General features: G+C 38.7%; 1 protein-coding gene across 1 annotated transcript; it reads right to left on the bottom strand.

The window, feature by feature from the left end:
* Window positions 1-140: 140 nt before the first annotated feature.
* Window positions 141-18,653, bottom strand: LOC103847160. Its single transcript, XM_009124573.3, has 26 exons — window positions 15,552-18,653; window positions 15,149-15,339; window positions 13,087-15,066; window positions 12,505-12,580; window positions 11,735-11,857; window positions 11,030-11,273; window positions 10,490-10,948; window positions 10,228-10,413; window positions 9,834-10,127; window positions 8,696-9,337; window positions 8,171-8,570; window positions 7,961-8,088; window positions 7,448-7,618; window positions 7,026-7,226; window positions 6,343-6,900; window positions 6,202-6,261; window positions 5,771-6,096; window positions 5,209-5,623; window positions 4,413-4,880; window positions 3,759-3,875; window positions 3,548-3,669; window positions 2,747-3,476; window positions 2,321-2,575; window positions 1,915-2,097; window positions 1,454-1,795; window positions 141-1,280 (listed from the first exon to the last, which is right to left on the bottom strand). Exons 2-26 carry the CDS (start codon window positions 15,318-15,320, stop codon window positions 531-533), a joined length of 9,402 nt encoding a protein of 3,133 aa, XP_009122821.1. The 5' UTR covers window positions 15,321-15,339; window positions 15,552-18,653; the 3' UTR covers window positions 141-530.
* Window positions 18,654-18,656: the final 3 nt, after the last annotated feature.

Here is an 18,656-nt window from a genome sequence, read left to right as displayed (position 1 = left end):
GCGTGTGAATCCAACTCAGTTTTTCTAATGGCTTCAAAAAGCTTCATGAAGTAAAACTGTTATTAGTTTTTGCTTGGATGCAGTATGACGACGGTATAACGCTTGTAAATATAAACCTTCAATGTGAGTGATCTTCCAAATTTCTAAAACAAGAAATATATCCATTCCCAGGCAAATAAGTATAAGATTCAAACTTATTACAACAATGTGATTTTTTCCTATAACTTATAACAGACAGTTATTACACTGTTACACATCACTATATCTCTCTCTCTCTCAAGACTGCCATTTAATCGCCGCAAGGTACAAGAAGAAACAAAATGGAAAAAATTGTGAGACCAATCATCAACAAACACACACACAAAAAACACTGTGAAACGTATATTAAGAAAAACTCCAGTTTACTCTTCCAAAACATCCAACTCTTTTTCAATTTCTCCGGCTAATTTACAGCTCCATCTAGCTCTCACAACGATGTAGCAGAGAGAGCGAGATACTCAACATTGCATCCTTTAGGGATGATGATCTCTTCACATGAGTGGTAAGTATCCTCCTCCATGCCCTTTCTTCAGTACAAGTGGTCCAGCGTTGTCCGGGACCTTATCCAACGCGTTCATACACGCATCGACCATGTCAGAGAATCCAGTCGCTGTTGTCGCCAGCTGTAACCGTAACCTCAAGTCCCGAGTTCTCTTCAGCAAACACCTGAATGATCTCCACATGTATTTGGCCCACTCAGCTGGCAACCCTCCTCCTGTCAGCCAGACTGAGAACTGAGACTGGTCACCTCGAGCTGCCATTTCGGCCCTGTAAAATCTAGCCAGTTCCAGTAGCATTGAAGCCTGCAGGGGAAGCACCGCTACAAACTCAGCCACAAACTCTTCCGCTAGTTCGGGTTTGAGCATCAGATTCCAAAGCACAAGCGCCCATTCGCTTGGCTGGTTAAGACCATACGCTTCTGCTACGATCAGAGCCTCCTGGAAACGAGATTGGTCAACAAGTGCTCTTCTAGCGTTTGTTTCGGATAAACAGAGCCACTTGGAATCTGGCATCCTTATTTGAAGCGAGACAAGGGAAGCCTGACCACAAGCCTTCCGTGCTTTGTTTCCAGCATCAATAGAAGTGTGAACTTCAGCTGCTTCAATGTAATAGCGCATAGAATCAAGGAGATCTTCATTTTCATCCTTGTCATACCGTCTAAACCATTGCTGCGCAGCCTGATCTGCACGTGCCTCTAGCAAAGCAGCCGTTTCATGCTTCATGTCAAAGTGTTTATATACCTGAAAACAACGAAATTTTAAAACTATCCCAAAATATTGCTTCATGTGCACAAACAACGTAAGTGGTAAAAGCAAATTTATCAATCAGCTATCATGATAGTGAACTTTGGTAAGCGGATAAAAAAATGATGAAATAAACTCTTTTACTTGGCTAATTCTAGCTGAAGACATACCATTGCGAATGCATCATGATCATTTGGGTTGAAGAGATTCAACGAAGTCAGAACGGCCATCCGAAAACTTCTGACAGCCTGGGCAGTACCAGTGTTTGCATCAGCAGCACTAGAAAATTTTTGTAGCAAGAGATCGAGCTGCCCGTTTTCGATTAGGATATTGAGAATGAAATTAAGAGCATGAAAGTTTCCAACTCCAGTTATTAGACGACCCAGGCATGAGAAATCTCCCTCAGCAACATAAGCCTCAACCCTAGTCGCAGCAAGTGCCACAAGAACATCAACTCCATCAAGGCACGTAGATGACTTGTAGAAGTGATGAGATAAAATAAGTAGCTCAACCTGAAAAAACAGCATTCCTTATTACCAAATCAACATTGACAAGTTATTTGCTCACTGTTTTAGAAATTCATGAGGCAATCAGACGATATTTTTAATAAGCTTTTAACAAAATCACATACCTCACACGCGTGTGGTATTTCCTGCCCGGTAATCACAAGACGCATTAATGAATGACCAATTTCCTGTTCAGATGGACAAAGCTCCGCCCACTTCAAAAAGTCTGAAAATCTCCACAAAAGTGGAGCAGGCCCTTCCTCCTTTTGAGAATCTATATATCCTCCACGATGAGCCGCCAGTAAACCCTGGCACATGGAGAAAATATTAGAGACAAACACACAAAAGATACACAGAGAAAATACTTAGGAGAGAAAGAAGAAGTCATTAATGGAGGGTTTTTTCCAAGTAATCAATCAAAACAAAACCATAAGACAAAGATTTTTGTTAAGTGTTGAAGTCAAAACTCATGAGTTATGATAATCGTGTCATATACGCATACCATTAATAAATATAGTTTAGGTAATTTACCTTCAGAAAGGATTCTGCAAGTATTTGAGCGATACTAGCAGCGGGCATGGAATGTGTTTTGACAAGGAGACATGCTTCCTCGAAGGAATCTTGTGCTTTAAGAGAAAGTAATCGTAACAACTCTATGGTCTGCTTTTGATATGCCTCGGTAAATGTAAGGCCCAGTATGTTAGCAGCTTTTATAACTGCAATGATTTTTCTTGCCAGCCCACGTCCACTGCCTTCATTTAAAATGTTCGATAGATTCTCCAGCACCTAGAATATCAGATACCAATCAGCATTATATCAACCAAAAAAAATTATAAGACCAAGACAGGGGGAAGTGGAAAAAAAGGAGGTTAAGTGGTATTTGTTTGAATCAATCTGTAATAAGCTTTACAGAAACAAATGAGCATTATTGTGTGCAAGATATATAGAGGGAAGAACCTGTAGCGGATCAATCACAGGTTGGTCTATTTTAAGATTCTGTGATTGAATGATAGAACGAACTTCATCATCCAACATTGACAACGGTACTTGACTGCAAGGCGTAGAAAACATTGCTAGCTTCATAACAGTATCCAGAATTATCAGCTCAGAAGGTAAACTCTCTGGAGCAAGCTTAAGTTGGAGCTGCTTAGCAGCTGTTACTTGTCCAAACTCCAGTAAAGACAGAACAGCTCTTTCCAACTCCGCAGGCTCTATACTTTCTTCCCACTTTGATAAGCATATCTCCAAACCCGTGCTTTCCTCTTGGAGCTGGAACTCGCTTTTGATGTTTAGAAGAGATGGAGAATCTTCAGAATCAATATTCCTATCAGAAGAATCCACAAAATGTCTTCTTTGTGGGACATTCCCTTTGGCTCTCCTTTTAGACTTTGTGCTGGCACCAAATACTGAAGTGGTCGTGTCCTGGTTCCTTTGATGTGCTTGGCCAGGGGGCCTGGAGTCCTGCTTTTCTCCAATTTTATTTTTTGTTGCGGAAGAAATATGGTTGTCCATTTTTGTTATGATACTTGCAGTTCGGTCTATAAGATTTGAACTATTTCCATTCGCAATGTCTCTTCTGGTACTACTCGGACTAAATGCTCCTAAATTTTTCACATTTGCTTCTGCTTCTACAGCCAATAACCACACTCTAGTCTCGATTTCTCTCAGAAGATGCAAAGGATAAACCCTGAATATTGGTAAATCCGAAGTCAAAAACCCGGTAATATGATTATTATATAATGGTACAAGATCACTTACGGATGCGAAAGGGTTGTTAGCCCACTCAACCACTGAAGGGATAGCAGTAACAGCTCATAGATCTCTCTTGCAGGGAGATCTTTCTCCACCGCTTCTGCATGCCTAAGGAAAAATAAACCTGCCTGCAAAAGATTAAGCAACAGAATCACTGGTACCAATATCAGGCTTCCACAGATAAACTGGTTACAAGTGAGACAATCAGAAAAGTGACCTGTAAAGCAGGGAAAGAGTATCTAACAAACAGAGTTTGGCAGTGACCCCATAATGCGATTCTCTCTTCTGGGACATCCCAAAGGAATTCTTTCCATTCTGCGACCATGGATTCTGCCTATATGTAAACAAATGTCTATTAAGACGGGGCATTCGACAAATCCCTGAACATAATAATAACCAGTGGCGTACAAACAAAGCTAGCATGCAGCCAAAAAAATATCAGCTAATTTACAAAGACAGAGAAAATGTAAACACAATATGGAGCCAAATCTTCCTGCTGCGGAACCAAATTAAGGGAGCATTTAAACTCAATAAAGCTTACGCAATCTGTACTCAGTGGTAGAACCGTTCTATGCAAGGGAAAATGCCTAGTTATAGAGAGATAAAGATCAGATCATTCCTACACCACTGCAACCAGTTCTTTATCCTAGAGTTGAAAGAACCTCTACACAATCAAACTCTCATGTGTGAACAACCATCATACAGTGAAGAGGAATCGTTAGCTAGAGAAAGAGAAACTAGCATGGAAAAATTAGCTAAACCGATAAATAGGCTAAGACCATGATTTCTTATAACTTGCTAGACCTCCAGAATCCAAATGACCGGAAACTCTGGCAGATCAAATAAGATAGGAGCTAATAAGTTTTGTTACCTGCGTTTCAGTAACATGGTGAACAGAGGATGTCCAAGTGGCACCCATGGTTTCAAGTTGCTTGGCCCAGTTTCGTGCTTGCTCCCATTGCCTGTTCTTTTCCAAAGCTGCCAGTAGAGACCCATCATCAAGAGCCTCACTTCCCAAGTCAAGACCGTTCTCCCACCGGAGTGATGGCTCAGCCAAATTAACTTTCCAATAAAGACGCCGATAATATGTTGCCGCAGATCCCCCATCACCAAAATCTATTGCAGCAAGAAGTTGTAATAAGCATCGTTTCTCATATGGAGATGGACAAGTTGACAAAACAGCATCAGCAGCTTTAACAGCTGTTTTACTGATCCAAGATGCCCCAAAATTGACTTCTTTGGCTGTATTTGACTGAAAATGCATTGATTCGTCTTTAACTCTAGCCCCAAAAGAACCCAAATGTGCTGAAGCTTCAGAAAGGCGCATTTGAGAAAATGCCTGCAACAAAAATAATAAAGACAGGTCATAATCCTATGTAGAGGCAGTAAAAATAAGAATATTACAAAAGCCGCCATTTAAAATCAAAGTTATGTTACAGATTCTTAGTATCTTATTTTCTCTGGTTACATCAAATCATAACTTTTGCAGAATTTCATCTAAGTTTTCTCCCGCAGAAAAGGAGAAAAACGAACGCGGATGAACTCATGGTAATCAGAAACGGCATCAGATCCATGACCAGATATCGTGTAAAAGTCATTGTAAACAGACAACCAAGGGCCCAAAAAATACCGTAAGAGAAAATAGTGGGTCAAAACGTAAGACAAACCTGAAGAGCCCGGACAAATGGCAGTAGAGAGCAGGAAGGGAGGAACAATTCAAAAGCCTTTAGCAGAGGAAGAAACAAGCGTTGTTCACAAAGCATTGCAACCATTTTTGATAGAGACGCATGCTCATCAGACGAATCATTAGTAACACTGGTATCTTCAGCTATTTCATCTTCTGCAGCTTCTGTTTTGTGAGAGTAAAGTGTTTTACCAGCTGAGGTGCTTAAACTATTAGCTGAAGCCAATGAATCCACAGAAGTATGTGCAATAAGCCGTCTCCGTTTAGGATTCCTCCTATTGTAATGAAACTGGACACCTCTAGCATCCGTTGGCAAGGAATTTGTAGATACCACGGCTGCTGCTATATTTTCTGCTATTTTAGTGGTTATATCGTTCACCTTGATAGATGACGTTTCCCTGAAACGAATAATCTTTGTTAGAGCCAAGACAAAATGAATGCATCTTTTTATTCAGAAAACGTAAAAAAGGTTTGAAACGTAAAATGCATTAAGATCTCCCATACACCTAACCCAATTGAATTTCTGTCATCAAATTTTTTCAGACCTGGCTGCGGTAATTTCCAACCAGATTGTTAGGCATGATATAGGAGAAACATCCGGAAAGCATGATGCTATGAGAGCCAAAATAGACCACGATAACTCCTTAGCTTTCGATAAAAGGTAGTCTCCGGGTTTGTTTAGCTTCTCAGAGTAAGCCAAAACGCGAAAAAGTTCAGCAGAGACGTAAGCTCCATCCTCTGAAAAGGAACATGTAAAACCTCCACTTGTGTCATCTGAGGACGATATCGTAGCCTTCTTTTTTGAGTTGGCATGTCTTAAAACGGTCAGTATGTGAGCTTTTAATCTTTGATCACCAAACTCCTTTGATGCCTGGCAGATGAAAATATGTCACATAATCATAACGAAAAGCTTGTAACTAGCCTATGAAGTTACTGTTTGTGATTTCTGAAACCAATGATAGTTTAAGAGACATACCACACTGAGAACCGTATCAAATGGGTATCCTCCAAGCTGCGCTTCAGATAAGAATCCAACCTGATATTAACATACATCAGGTTAAAGGATAGCTCAAGGGTAAGAAAAGAAAAAGCTAAGACGAATTATCATGATCCATACCCAATCATTGTCTCTTGCTAGCACGGCAAGGTATTTGGTGCTCAGAGGAATGTTATGCATCTGACAGAAAAGAGTAACTAAACTCCAATGCAAGCTAGCAGATGTCTGCTGAGACCGCAGTTCAGACCCATCACCATCACCTGTTAACAGCCAGTATCCACTTGTCTTTCTATCTACTCCAATATCTGGAAGACTAGCTTGTTCCAGGTGATGAAGAACAAGCATTAGCGGAAGACAGGGCTGAGCACCAGAAAAACTGCTTGGAGTATGTTTTTTCGTAGAGACACTTGAAATATCAGGATAACCATATTCGTTAGCCAGGGCCCTAGCTAGTGACCCCATTAGATCACCTTCACTAGATACCGCATGAAACATAGAACCCTTGAATGATTTTTGTTGTGCTATATTGTCATTTGATTCGTAAAAGGATGATATCCTTCTCAACGATGCCACGTCTATCCGAAGCATGCTGGCAGATAAGCCACAAAGTTCAAGAAGGAAGACACACGAAGCCACCAACACAGAATCCCCAAAGTGTGTGATAGCAAGTGGTATGACCTGGAGAGCAAAAGAATACAGTCATCCAGACATAAATATACAGAAATTGAAAAAAATTGAACTAATAAAAGCGTTCCAGATAGAAGGAAAACTAAGCTAGTAATGGTAAGCCGACTAGAACATACAGATGAAAGAAGTGACTCATCATTCTGGGTCAGAGGTGCAAGTAGCATCGGAACATCTGACTGCATATTTCTTTGTCCATGTATCAAAGAGCCAGATTGATCCTCCAGTTTTATCTTTTCAACTCTATGTTCCAGGAATGCATTAAAAGCTGCAAGTGGCCGTCCACGATGCAGGAAGTGCTCAAGTCCAAGCTCGGTTCCCTAGTTTCAGTTCAATTTAAACATAAGTAACTATTATATAAACAGCCAGTAAATATACAAAGCTCACTAAAATGTTGCATGAGATGACAACCTTCCATCGAGATAATTTCGAAAAATGAGACAATGACATGAAAGTAAATCGATAGGAAACTATATAAAAACTGAAACATTCAAATCATCGGCAAAACAGGTTAAAGAAACCGGAATTATCATAGCACCACCTCAGTTTTTGTGTTGTGAAGTTCCTCTTCGATGTGCTTCTGGATGATTGCTTCCCAAGATATAGCACTTATCTCAGTCGGATCGTCCACATTTATAAAGAACTCAACACCTCTGTGCAGTAGATATTCCCCTGTAGGATATCCTGAGAAAGAAAGCCATCCAAGAGGTCCCTACAGAGACGTTCGGGTATAAGAGACTGCGGGAAACTATTTCACGCAAAACATGTGTGCTCTATAATTTCACTGAACAGAAAAATTTCTACTACTGATAACGAGTAGGTGTGTAACTTTTCTTTTCCTTCCTGCCTAAATCTTAGTGGTCATTTCCACCTAAAGGTTTGTATATGTGTACAACAGTTTCTCACAACCATCCCACAATTTCGTTGAACTTCTTAAGTTCATTATATTACAGTGCAAGTATTGACTTCAACTAGATCCCTCAATTCCAGAAAGTTAAAAGAGTGTTGTACAACTCAGAAGAGTACCTACGACAGACAAATCAGAAATGTGTACCTGGATATAAAGCTGAACTAATCTACGAACCCCTTTAGGAAACCAACAAGGCAACATCTGCAGGAGTGAGGTATCACGTGCAGCTGAGAAGAATACACTGTCACGCCAATTCAGATACTCTGACAAGACTGGTAAGTTATAGAATCAGTGAGAGTATGGCATCAATATCATTACACAAATAAACGAAAACATATCGTGGATCATGGTTACCATTCCTAGCCTTGGTCCGCAGAAGGTTGCCAGAAATATCTTCTCCAAAACAAGCAGTAACAAGCTTACTCCATAAGGTAGGGAATCTCTGAAGAAATGGTTTCAAATTCTCCAGTGTGCACTGTGCAGAAGAGTTACTGTGCCTGTTCACACTACCAGTATTCAAGGATTTTTGAATTGGCACCAATGAACACATCATAGTTGCTAAAGCTGCCATTTCTCCTGCCCCTTCAGCAATGTCATCAACAGTACAAACAATTTCATCAATATCAGGAATACTAACTTCACCATTTGGTGCTGCACCAGGTGACATAATTGAGCGTGCATTTGAAAATGATGCATCGTATTCCCGCCCCTTGATCCTGGACAGCAGCAACCATTTTGCCCAGTGGGAATCACCCTGAATACATTGGACAGATTATTGACGATTTCAGTAAATAGTGAGTTTTCGAAAGACAAACTAAAAAGCGAGCAAGAACATACATATTAAAACAAATATATGACGGACGTGTGGAAAACACTTACAACAGCTTCCTGCAATGAACTAAGTGAATCATTATCTAGGACCAATTCGTGATGATCAAGGTACAGATCCAGAAGGTTTGGCAGATTATATTGCGTGCAATAATGTATGAATAGCTTGTGTACAGCGTTCAGGGTATCAACATCTGCTCCTCTCTCCTTTCTGGACAAAGAAAGATCTAGGGATGGCCTACAAGACTCCTCCTTAAATGAAACTTCACAATTACGAAGGATGACACCTGCCCGAGCCAGAAGATATACTACATCTAGAGCGTTCTCCCAGTATTCTTTTAAGAATATAAGTTTTTTTGCAAGTTCCTGCTCCATAAGTGTTGTTAGCCACAAGGAGCACCGGATATCTGCAGGTAACCTAAATATCTTGATATAAGGAACATCCATAAGTACAGCATCCACTTCTTCGATGGAGCCTATATACTCGCTATGGGAAGAAACTGAATAATTTTGGCCAGAAGACTGCTTCGGAACATCCAAAGCAATTTGCAAATTTCCATCATATAAAAGATCCTCAGGAATGAGATCCAACAACTTAAGGACTTCATCCCAATCATTGTGACACATATAATACTCTAGCTGGGAATCCCAAGGAACATGGACACCCATGACCAAAGGCTGATCCAAAACTATCTGCACAATAGTTCAAAGAGATATTACTAAGACCAAAAATGCAAGTATTATTTGAAATGAGTTTATGGGAGTAATACTAAAAATACAAGGTTGATATGTAAAGTCTTTAGTTCTCCATTTAAATGTATCATTGTTACTCTCGCAGTTGTCTACTTCCAATTCAAGGGCTTTCGTAGGACTGCTATTTAATGCTCTACAATGTGCCAATTCAATAAGAAGATATGAAATGCAACTCACACTAAAACAGCATTATTGCATAAGTGCGCAATCACTATTACAGATTTACAATTTCAACCACATTTTTTAATATTGATTGATATGCAGTGTGTAACTATTCGAGAAGTAGCACATATGCAGCGGGTAGCTATGCTAAGTAGGTTGCAATTAATTTGAGCTTCCCCTGAACCTGGAGGTACTAACATTCTGGAAGGTGCAATTAGATAAATATTCAGACATCTAAACTAAGGAGGAAAGAATAGCTCTATCGAAATCTTACATGATCAAATGTTCTCTGATCCCAAGCATTTGACCACACAGCTGCTGCTGCCCAGTAACCAGCAATTGCATCGGTTTCATCAGGCGCGTGCTCAGATGCACTCTCATTGATTTTTGTCCAGGAACCAAGAACAACACCATCAACCTCACCACATTCAATCTCGAGATGCTGGAACAGAGAAGACCCCCCAAGGTGCAAACTAATTTTACTGGAATCAAAAGGTACATCAGCTTTCAGGAGTTCCTTTCGACGAGTAAGATATGTTTCCCAAAACTGACTGCTAGGATAAAGCCTCTTTTGGCACACGGTCAAGCAAAGAAGAAAATGAAGTGAAGTGAGCATCATACAAATCCAAGATACTCTTCTAACATGTAATCGCTAGGAAATGTTATACCTCGATAAGAGAGATCCTCTCCAGTACATTGTCTTCATATGGTCTTAAGAAACCATGTTTTCTCATTTCTTCGGCAATTTGATAACGAAGAGATCTCCTCACTGTGCCAAATACCAACTGGTTGAGACACGCTTCTACATCCTCTCCGAGCCTTTGCAAAGTTGCAATGGCAACCCCAGGTTCACCCTACACATCAATAATGTCAAGTGCTAGACATCATACACGTACACTACTCTCTCTAAGCAAGTATATTCAGGTTTACCTTCAAAAATAGGTCATAAGCAATAGCTCTTCCGACATCACGAACTTCAGTAAATGTATCATGATGCTCTCCATTTTCAGACGAGTCTTTAGAATGTTGAAGATGCAATTGAAGAACAGCTAAAGGGAGTCGACCGGAGAGCAAGGCATCCTTAACCACGGTTTTCAAATCCAAATTATCAGTCTTCCAACGAGCCATCATCTCCTTCGGATTTTCCAGAGGAAGAACTTTCGTCTCTGGAACTACCCCTTGAGGTACAAGGGAAGATGCATAACTTATTTCGTCAATGACCTGACCAGCTTTAGCTGTCATCATACCCAGAGGCGTCAAAGCAAGCTCCTCATTGGTATCGTCAAGTTGTCTCGACTCCGCATGTGCTGCATCTGGAACAACGTCAAGCTGAGAATCATCCTGCAAAGAACTTGGGTCTACCAGGTTCAGTGACTTTTCATTCTTTCCCTGTAACAACACACGTCATCTGTCAAATTCTAGAGCAAAACACACAAATTCTACAATTAACCTATTAATACCATGTACTACCTTTCCTAGCTTCTTAAATTTTCTGGAAATACGGGACTGAAAATTCCTAGTGATCTCCAAAAGATAACCCATCTCTGACAACCTCCTTGAATTTTCCATTACATCGTGATGCCGTGAAATTGGTGGAAGTGAAAGTAGTCGTGTCCTAGATCTTCTGTCCAGCATGTGTCCATCTTTCTGATATTCAAGTGACCCATATATGCGAATCATCTCAGTTGCAAACCTTGTAGCCAATGCGAGGAGCCTACATTCAACATATAGAAATAAGTACGAACATGGGAGCATAAAAGCAGCCGAGTCAATAGAGCTAATGGCATACGAAACCTGACAAGATAATATGTTGCTAAAACTGCCTTCTTAGAAATGCCACATGACAAATCAATATATTAAATCCTGAAGCTCTAACTGATTTCCAAAAGCAATACAGAGGAAAAAATGTGGGCTGAAGTAAGGATGAAAAAATTAATATAGTATACTTTTGTATGTGTCTGAATTGAAGTGCAACGCGTAACAATTATGAACATTTTCTATGCCTTTCTACATAAAGGCGTCTTATGGAGCATAGTAGTACGATTAAAATAACATGAAGGGCATCTACCAAGCAGGGAGAATACTAATTTTAATGCGTTACTGATCCATCTCACTGAAGTTGAGAACTGGAAAAGAAAACTATCCTTATGTCCTCATTACTCAGAAGATCCTCACCTAGATACAGCAGAAATCTCAGTATCATTTCTACTCTTGCGCGACAACAGATACAGAGCAGAAAAGAGCACCCTTAGCATGCCTTCTTCTGCCAGCTTCATATTACCAAGCGTCTTCAAAGACCTAGTCATACAGCAGAGGTTAATAAAAACCAATTCATGATACAGGACAAATTGCAATGATTGCTTTTTTTTTGTCAGCATTGCAATGAAAGCTATAACAAATATACACTAGAGATGAGGGAAAACTCAGGAGAAAAGGCTGAAACATTATCATATTCTTAAATAAGATGAGGATGCGTACCAACTACACGAGTGTGTCTACAGAGATCTCAATCTTTAAGGTCTAAACTAAATTCCAGTACTACAAATAAAAATGCAGTAATGATCACAAGAATACAGCATATTGATCATCTAGCTAACAACAAGAAGACGGAAAACTTCGGATAAGAATTGCAGATAAGAGGATGATGAGAAAATCCAAGTTATAGCAGTCAAAACTTTACTTTTAGTAGAAAAAATAGTTTGGCAGAATTCAGAACGAAAGAGTTATTATATACTGTTACGCGAATTTTTAACAAGCCACCTTTCTTCTCTAAGTAGTCACATCCTTCAAAAGAAACCATAAGACAAAAACCTAATTTGTCAACTGAGCCAATACAACCACGCATAACTCTCTTTTAATATTTGTTGTATAAGGAACGCAAGTTCTAACTGTGGGGAAATAAGGTTATAATAGTGGGAAAAAATACAGCACTACTAGCAACTTACTCGTTGATGTCATCATATTTTAAGTAGTCCAACGCCATTTTCAGTCGCTGCAAACGAGCAATTTTAAGGTCCCAACCTACGACAGCAGCGATTCAATTAGCGTACCATTTCTGAACAAAATTTAAGCGTAAACAAATCTATAAACCATCTTCAAGTCTCAATATATGTGAGGTTATGATAGACAGAAATCATAATGTAAATTTGAAGAAAGGGGAGAGAACAAATGCCTGAGCTTATGCAATACAAGCACTTTCTCATTCTCACAAACAGCTGAGCACTCTTGAAAATAAAATGCAAGCACCGTCATGATTTCATTGCTAGCCAAGTTACAAATGAATTCAGTTCAATTCTAGCTTCCACATGCATTGACGCATCAAACTAAACAGCATGACATAAGGTGAACTAGTTTTCAAGTAACTGTAGCTTAAATCTTTCAGCATGACACATTGTTTAACAGATAGATATCAATCTACCAGCATAATGGACAATATGACGGGTAAAATCTATAAATATAAAGCTTGAAGAATGCAACAAGGTTATTTACCAACGTTTGCACTTCATGGAACAAGTTATGTTGCTTACCATTTTCCAAGCACAAACGATCTGCAGCTTCAGGGCCTTCAAACAATATAACTCTATCTAGGACCTCAACTTGCAAAGGAATACGTGATTCATCTGTTCTCAAATTGTCTCTTCCCTGGCATCCCATGACAGTGGTTTGGAGTGGCTGCAGATATTCAACTGCCTCAACAGTAGGATAATTTGAGGTAACTGAGATGGAAGGGAGAAAAACAGAGAGGCCACTACAAGTCACCAAATAAAGAAACCCTTGGAAAGAACAACCAACTGATTCTCCTACGAAAGTTTCTTCTGCACCTTGAACAGAAATTCTGTTATCGTAATTCAAATAACTATCATCTCTCGTAGTCATATGCGTCTGCAGGCTGTAATGAAGAACCTTACAGCTTTGATCTTCCTTTTTTGTGTGTTTTCTAGAGAAATGAGTGAATCCCAATGGAGAAAAACATAAGTTATCTTCCGATCCTAATTTTTCGGCAGATAGAAACATCTTCCGCATGACCTGTGAGTCTCTTTGGAAATTTTCAAGTCCCCGCGCATTTGTTTTAGGCTGAACAGTAAAACCACTCAGCCATGAACCACAGTAACCAGCTCTTCGATCAAAATTGTTTTGTTGTCTTTTCAAACATGGGTCAGACATAGGGGTATCAGAAGCAAAAGACCTAGGATCACACCTGGTAAAAACGTCTTCACCAGCGTGGTGCACTTTTTGCTGGCCAATGTCCATGCCACCGACTTTCCACCCAACCAGACTTCCAGGCCCCAGATGACATAAAGAAGGTATAGATTCCAAGGGCATGTGATATTCTTCGGAAACAAAGTCATCAACACATAACACGTATACTAAACCATTTTCGTCAACTGCAGCTACGAGTGGCGTATGAGAAGCTAGAATTAGTTTCCTAAACTTTCTTCTGCCGGCTGAACCAACAACGTGAGACTTAAACATTGATGGAGCAAGACTTTGAAAGTCATTTCGGTCATCAGACTCTGCCGTTACTTCTTGCACATTTGATGAAGAATGCAATCCAGGACCACATGTCTGTAAAATATCGTGATGAGCAAAACAATCCCCAGATTTCACATCGTATAGAAAGATCAAACCAGAAACACTGAGGCAGATAACAAACTTATCAGTCATTCGGAAATCTGCCCATTCATTTGTAGGTCTGATACTTGTTTCCCCAATATTCACAAGGGAGACCCATTCCATCCCCCAGTTAAACAGCTGAGCCACAAATACAACACTCTTACCCTTGCTTTTTCCGTTTGCATTGCTTGTAGGCGTAGATGCACAGCCCGATAACTCCATAACAAATCCAATCAGAACATGAGAATCGCTGGAGAAAACTTTGGTGCACCTGTACATACCTTCCTCCGGCATATTACCCTCCTGAAGATTCGAGAAAGGTAGATCACCATTTAATATGCTGAATGAAACGACATTCGCAGAACCAGGAAACGCTGATTTTTCAGGGAACCTTGATTGTCTTATACCCTCAATCTCAGTAGTTTCCACATCAACTAGAAAAGATTGCATCCACTGCTTTGAACCATCAAAAGAAGAGGCTGTTCCGTGTTCCGGTTCCGGATCCTGATTAAGCCTAGAAGGTCCCCATTCAACCCACTCTCCATGCCTCAGCTCACCATTTGGTTTCCCATTGGCTACGTCACTTGAATCTTTGAAACAGCAAAAAGCATGGACGGTAACACCATGACTTCCAGATATAAACAACAATTCCCTGAACAACGGATCTTCGTGCCGGTCGTAAGTATCCCCACAACTACCCCAAGCAACGGACTTTGCATCAAAGATAAAAGGAAAACTAGTGCAATTATCTACAAAACCTGGGTCACCAGAACCAACTCCTGATCCAGAAGGAGGTGCAGTGTTCACTGGATCTGACCCGACAGATACTGTAGTAGGACAACTGGACTCGTCATTATGACAATCTACAGGAACCTCGCTGCCAATTGAACTCCCTGGTAACATAATCGGAAAATAATTGAAAAACGCTACAAAAATGAAACGCATATGAATAAGACAACAAGCTATAACTGTTACCTGCAGACAGAGGTAACAGCAAAGCTTCGGAGTGGTGGGAGAGCAATAACAAAGACTGCCTCGACGGAGAAATAAAAGCCTCCCGAAACTCTGATAGATTGAGTTGCAATTGAGAAGGCTCCCACTTGTGCAGCTGCAGCAGTGTTGGGCCTTCCTTCAACAACTTTTCCATCTTCTCTTTTACAATCACACTGTACATAACAAAAGCACGCACAAATCAGATTTTACATCACAGTCGTGTGGAATCGTCCAATCAATGAACAGAGACTCGACGAATAAACAATCGGAACCTAAGAAGGCGAGATTCCGATCCTAGAAACTACGTAATTCAAGCTAGAACCCTAGCTCAAAATCGATCCAAAAGCAAACAGTTCTCAGAGAATACTTTGAGAGCAAGAGAGACCTGAATTAAGCGGTTGAGATCAGAGGCGAGAGGTATGGCGAAGGCATCAATACTTTAAATTGAAGGGGAAAAAAAGTCGTACGAAAGAAGAAGAGAAGACATTTGTGAGATGGAGAGATGGTTGGCGCTTTCCTCCGTCGAGGATTCGGTTCAATTCACGCCTACACGGAGGACCACCGTGTCAGTCGTCTGTTTCTGTGCTTACGTGGAATTCTATTTTCACCTTTTTTCTAAGAAAACAAACTCAACATGGGCTAAGCTGATTGGGTTTTATGAGCTTTACCTAAGCAAATATTTCTTATATGGGCCTAAACTGGGCTGTATCTTCCTTCCAAGAATCTTAAAAATACTCCCTCATTTCATAGATTACAATTTTAGAATTTTAGTTTTATTTCATAAAGTGTTACTTTACATTTTTAATGAAAATTTGTAGAAAAATATTCTAATTTTAACTTCATTATTCTAATGCATTAATGGGAAAAACATCCTGTAAATATATTACTGATAGATTAAAAAAAAAATTAAAATATTTTATTAACTTGTGTGAAAAATTGTGAAAGAGATGAGAGTATCAATATTCAATAGTTATAGTAGTGTCTTACTATAAAGACAAATTATGAAGGGTTGGCAGCTTCAGCATTTGTATTTTGTTTAAAGGGTAATTTTATCAAAAAATATACTTTTACAGATGTGATAACAGTTTTTCATTTTTTTTGTCAACAACAGTTTTTCATTTAATACATCGGCAGGAACTATACATTATTTTAATGAAAACACTTTTATTCATCTTTTTCTTCCTTCAAACGAGACAATTTTTGGTAATCATCTTACAGCTCGAGGAACTAGACATTTTGTTGTAGAAGTAAGAAAAGAAAAGAAAAGATAAAAAGGCAAGAAAATAAACAAGATTAATTTTAAAATTTTAAAAATTAAAAATAAGAACAAGAAGTCAAAAAAAGATACATGTATGTAGTTATGTGAGAACTTATGCTAATTTGATTAATGATTTTGTCAAAGAAAACCGTGATATATTAGTTTGCTAAATAAACCAGTATGTTAGTTGGTACTATCTTAATCTTTGGCGATTTCTATTTATATGCTCTTTTAAATTTTTTATGCTAAATAAACCAATCTGATGATTTTTTTTAGTTTATTTAACTTTTTTTTAAAGCTGGTAGTTTGAACTTTTCTTTTTTGTATAGCTTAAAACTTAACATTGTTAAAAAAAAAGACAATAGATAGTTGCTAAAAATAATTAGTTCACGGAAAACATTATTTTGTTACTCCAAAAATCATTAATGAGAGGCGGAGAAAATGTAAAAAGGGAGGAAATCGTGATCCTTGTATTTTCTTTGACTAAAAAACACTTAATATTTTCTTGTAATTTAAAGGTAACGTAACCTCTTGGCCGTTGAAAAGTAATTACAAAATAAAGGAAAGGATAGCTTGTAATGGCAAACACAGGTAATAATAACGAATGACTTTTATGGTAAAAGATCATTTTATTTTTATTGTTCATATAATTTACCATGTATTCTGTCATTCTGTCATATTAAGAGGGACCTAGTTGAACATCATCACCAAACTAATTTATGCCAAAATAAACTCAGAAGTAAGTTTTTGATTGGGGCAGTAACGTTCAATCATTTGATGGTCCCTCCATGTTAGGGTTTTCAGTTTCACTTGAATGTGGTTTAATTAGTGATCAGTTTTGTTCTCATGTTTTGACATTTGTCACTGATATGTTTTCAATCTCTTTTTTAACACCGAGTGCATAATTCTTAATAGCTAATCTCGTAATGTTTCAGGTTGAAGTTACTTGCTTAATGGGGAAAATATAGTAAAATATAAGAAGTTACTTTCATTGCGCTAACTTACCTATTTGCCAGATGAAAGGACATATTATCTGGCAATCTTATTTCTTCGTAATGTACGAGAGATGCTTCCAAAAATGTCATTAATACCCGTTCTCACGTTGCTAATTTACATAATTCTCGGTTTTGGATATGATGAGAGAAGAAATTCAAAGAGAGATAAAAAAAAAAAAAAAATCAAAGCGAGATAGGAGTAGATGGAAAAAAGTAAAGGGGCATTACGAGGGGTCGGCACAAACTGGCAGATGCAAGAAGGACATTACAAGACAGCTTTGGATCAATATAATGTTGTCAAATTATAACACTAGCAGAGACTCAGAGCCCCCGCATGGTGTCATCATTTCTCTTCTTGCCCTGCTTTATTATTTCTTTCCCCAAAAGATCTTCTTCATTTTTCTAAAATATTTTTTCATTCTCTTAGTTGTTCCCCTTATGTAATAGGAGTATATGATATAAACTGTATTAAGTTGGTATCAACATACATATTTCTGTTGTAAGCTGTACGATAAAGATTATATTGTTGCCTTTTGGTGTGTTTCATTTGTTGTGCGTCCCCCTAACCCGAAGTGAATTTTACATGTCTAGAAAGTCAACGATATCAATTCATTTGGAATTTGATATATGCGTAAACAAGTAGACACCTCCGAGATTAGTCCTAGCTCTCTCGAATCAGCTATACTTCTTTTTTTTGTCGCGTTTCTAACACCGTCTTAAAATGTGGTATATTGTCTTATATTTATACAGGGTAAAAAAATTGATCAGCGCATTTTGTTCAATAGTCAAACGTCGGAATTTTTGTTTGTGATTTCATGTCTGAACTCGATGATCTCCGTTATACTACTATACTATATATAGATTAACGACACAGTTAGTTCGGACAACGTCGTAAATAGTCGATACTGGACTTGTTTGTAACTGATATCCGGTTAAATGAAACTTGACCCACGTCTTTTACCATTTAGCTGTCTATCCGGTCAAATAAGGTTACTAAAATCTAGAAGATCGATCACGGTCTGATCGGACCAGACTAGTCATAGTTATTCTTAGTTAGATGCAATGCTTGAAATGAAACTACCGGTTGTGCAGAGGTCACTGAAAATGTAATTATTGAAGGGGTAAAGAAAGATGAAGAAAAAAAAAAGAAAGATGAAGAAAGGTGATGGATGCGGACGAATAATGTAAATTTTAGTTCAAACAAAAAAAAAAGCAAGTTGAAATAAAATTTGAAAAT

The sequence above is a fragment of the Brassica rapa genome, chromosome A01 (assembly GCF_000309985.2).
Source record: "Brassica rapa cultivar Chiifu-401-42 chromosome A01, CAAS_Brap_v3.01, whole genome shotgun sequence".
Taxonomy (NCBI): domain Eukaryota; kingdom Viridiplantae; phylum Streptophyta; class Magnoliopsida; order Brassicales; family Brassicaceae; genus Brassica; species Brassica rapa.
This window is presented reverse-complemented; position numbering and strand designations above follow the sequence as displayed.

What these genes read in the sequence shown, in the direction of transcription:
- LOC103847160 (XM_009124573.3), bottom strand. Translation starts at nt 15,320, where the DNA reads ATGGAAAAGTTGTTGAAGGAAGGCCCAACACTGCTGCAGCTGCACAAG. An exon ending in TTCACAACACAAAAACTGAG is followed by an intron (nt 7,227 to 7,447) that starts GTGGTGCTATGA and finishes AACTGAAACTAG; the next exon opens with GGAACCGAGCTTGGACTTGA. An exon ending in ATCATGATGCATTCGCAATG is followed by an intron (nt 1,281 to 1,453) that starts GTATGTCTTCAG and finishes CGTTGTTTTCAG; the next exon opens with GTATATAAACACTTTGACAT.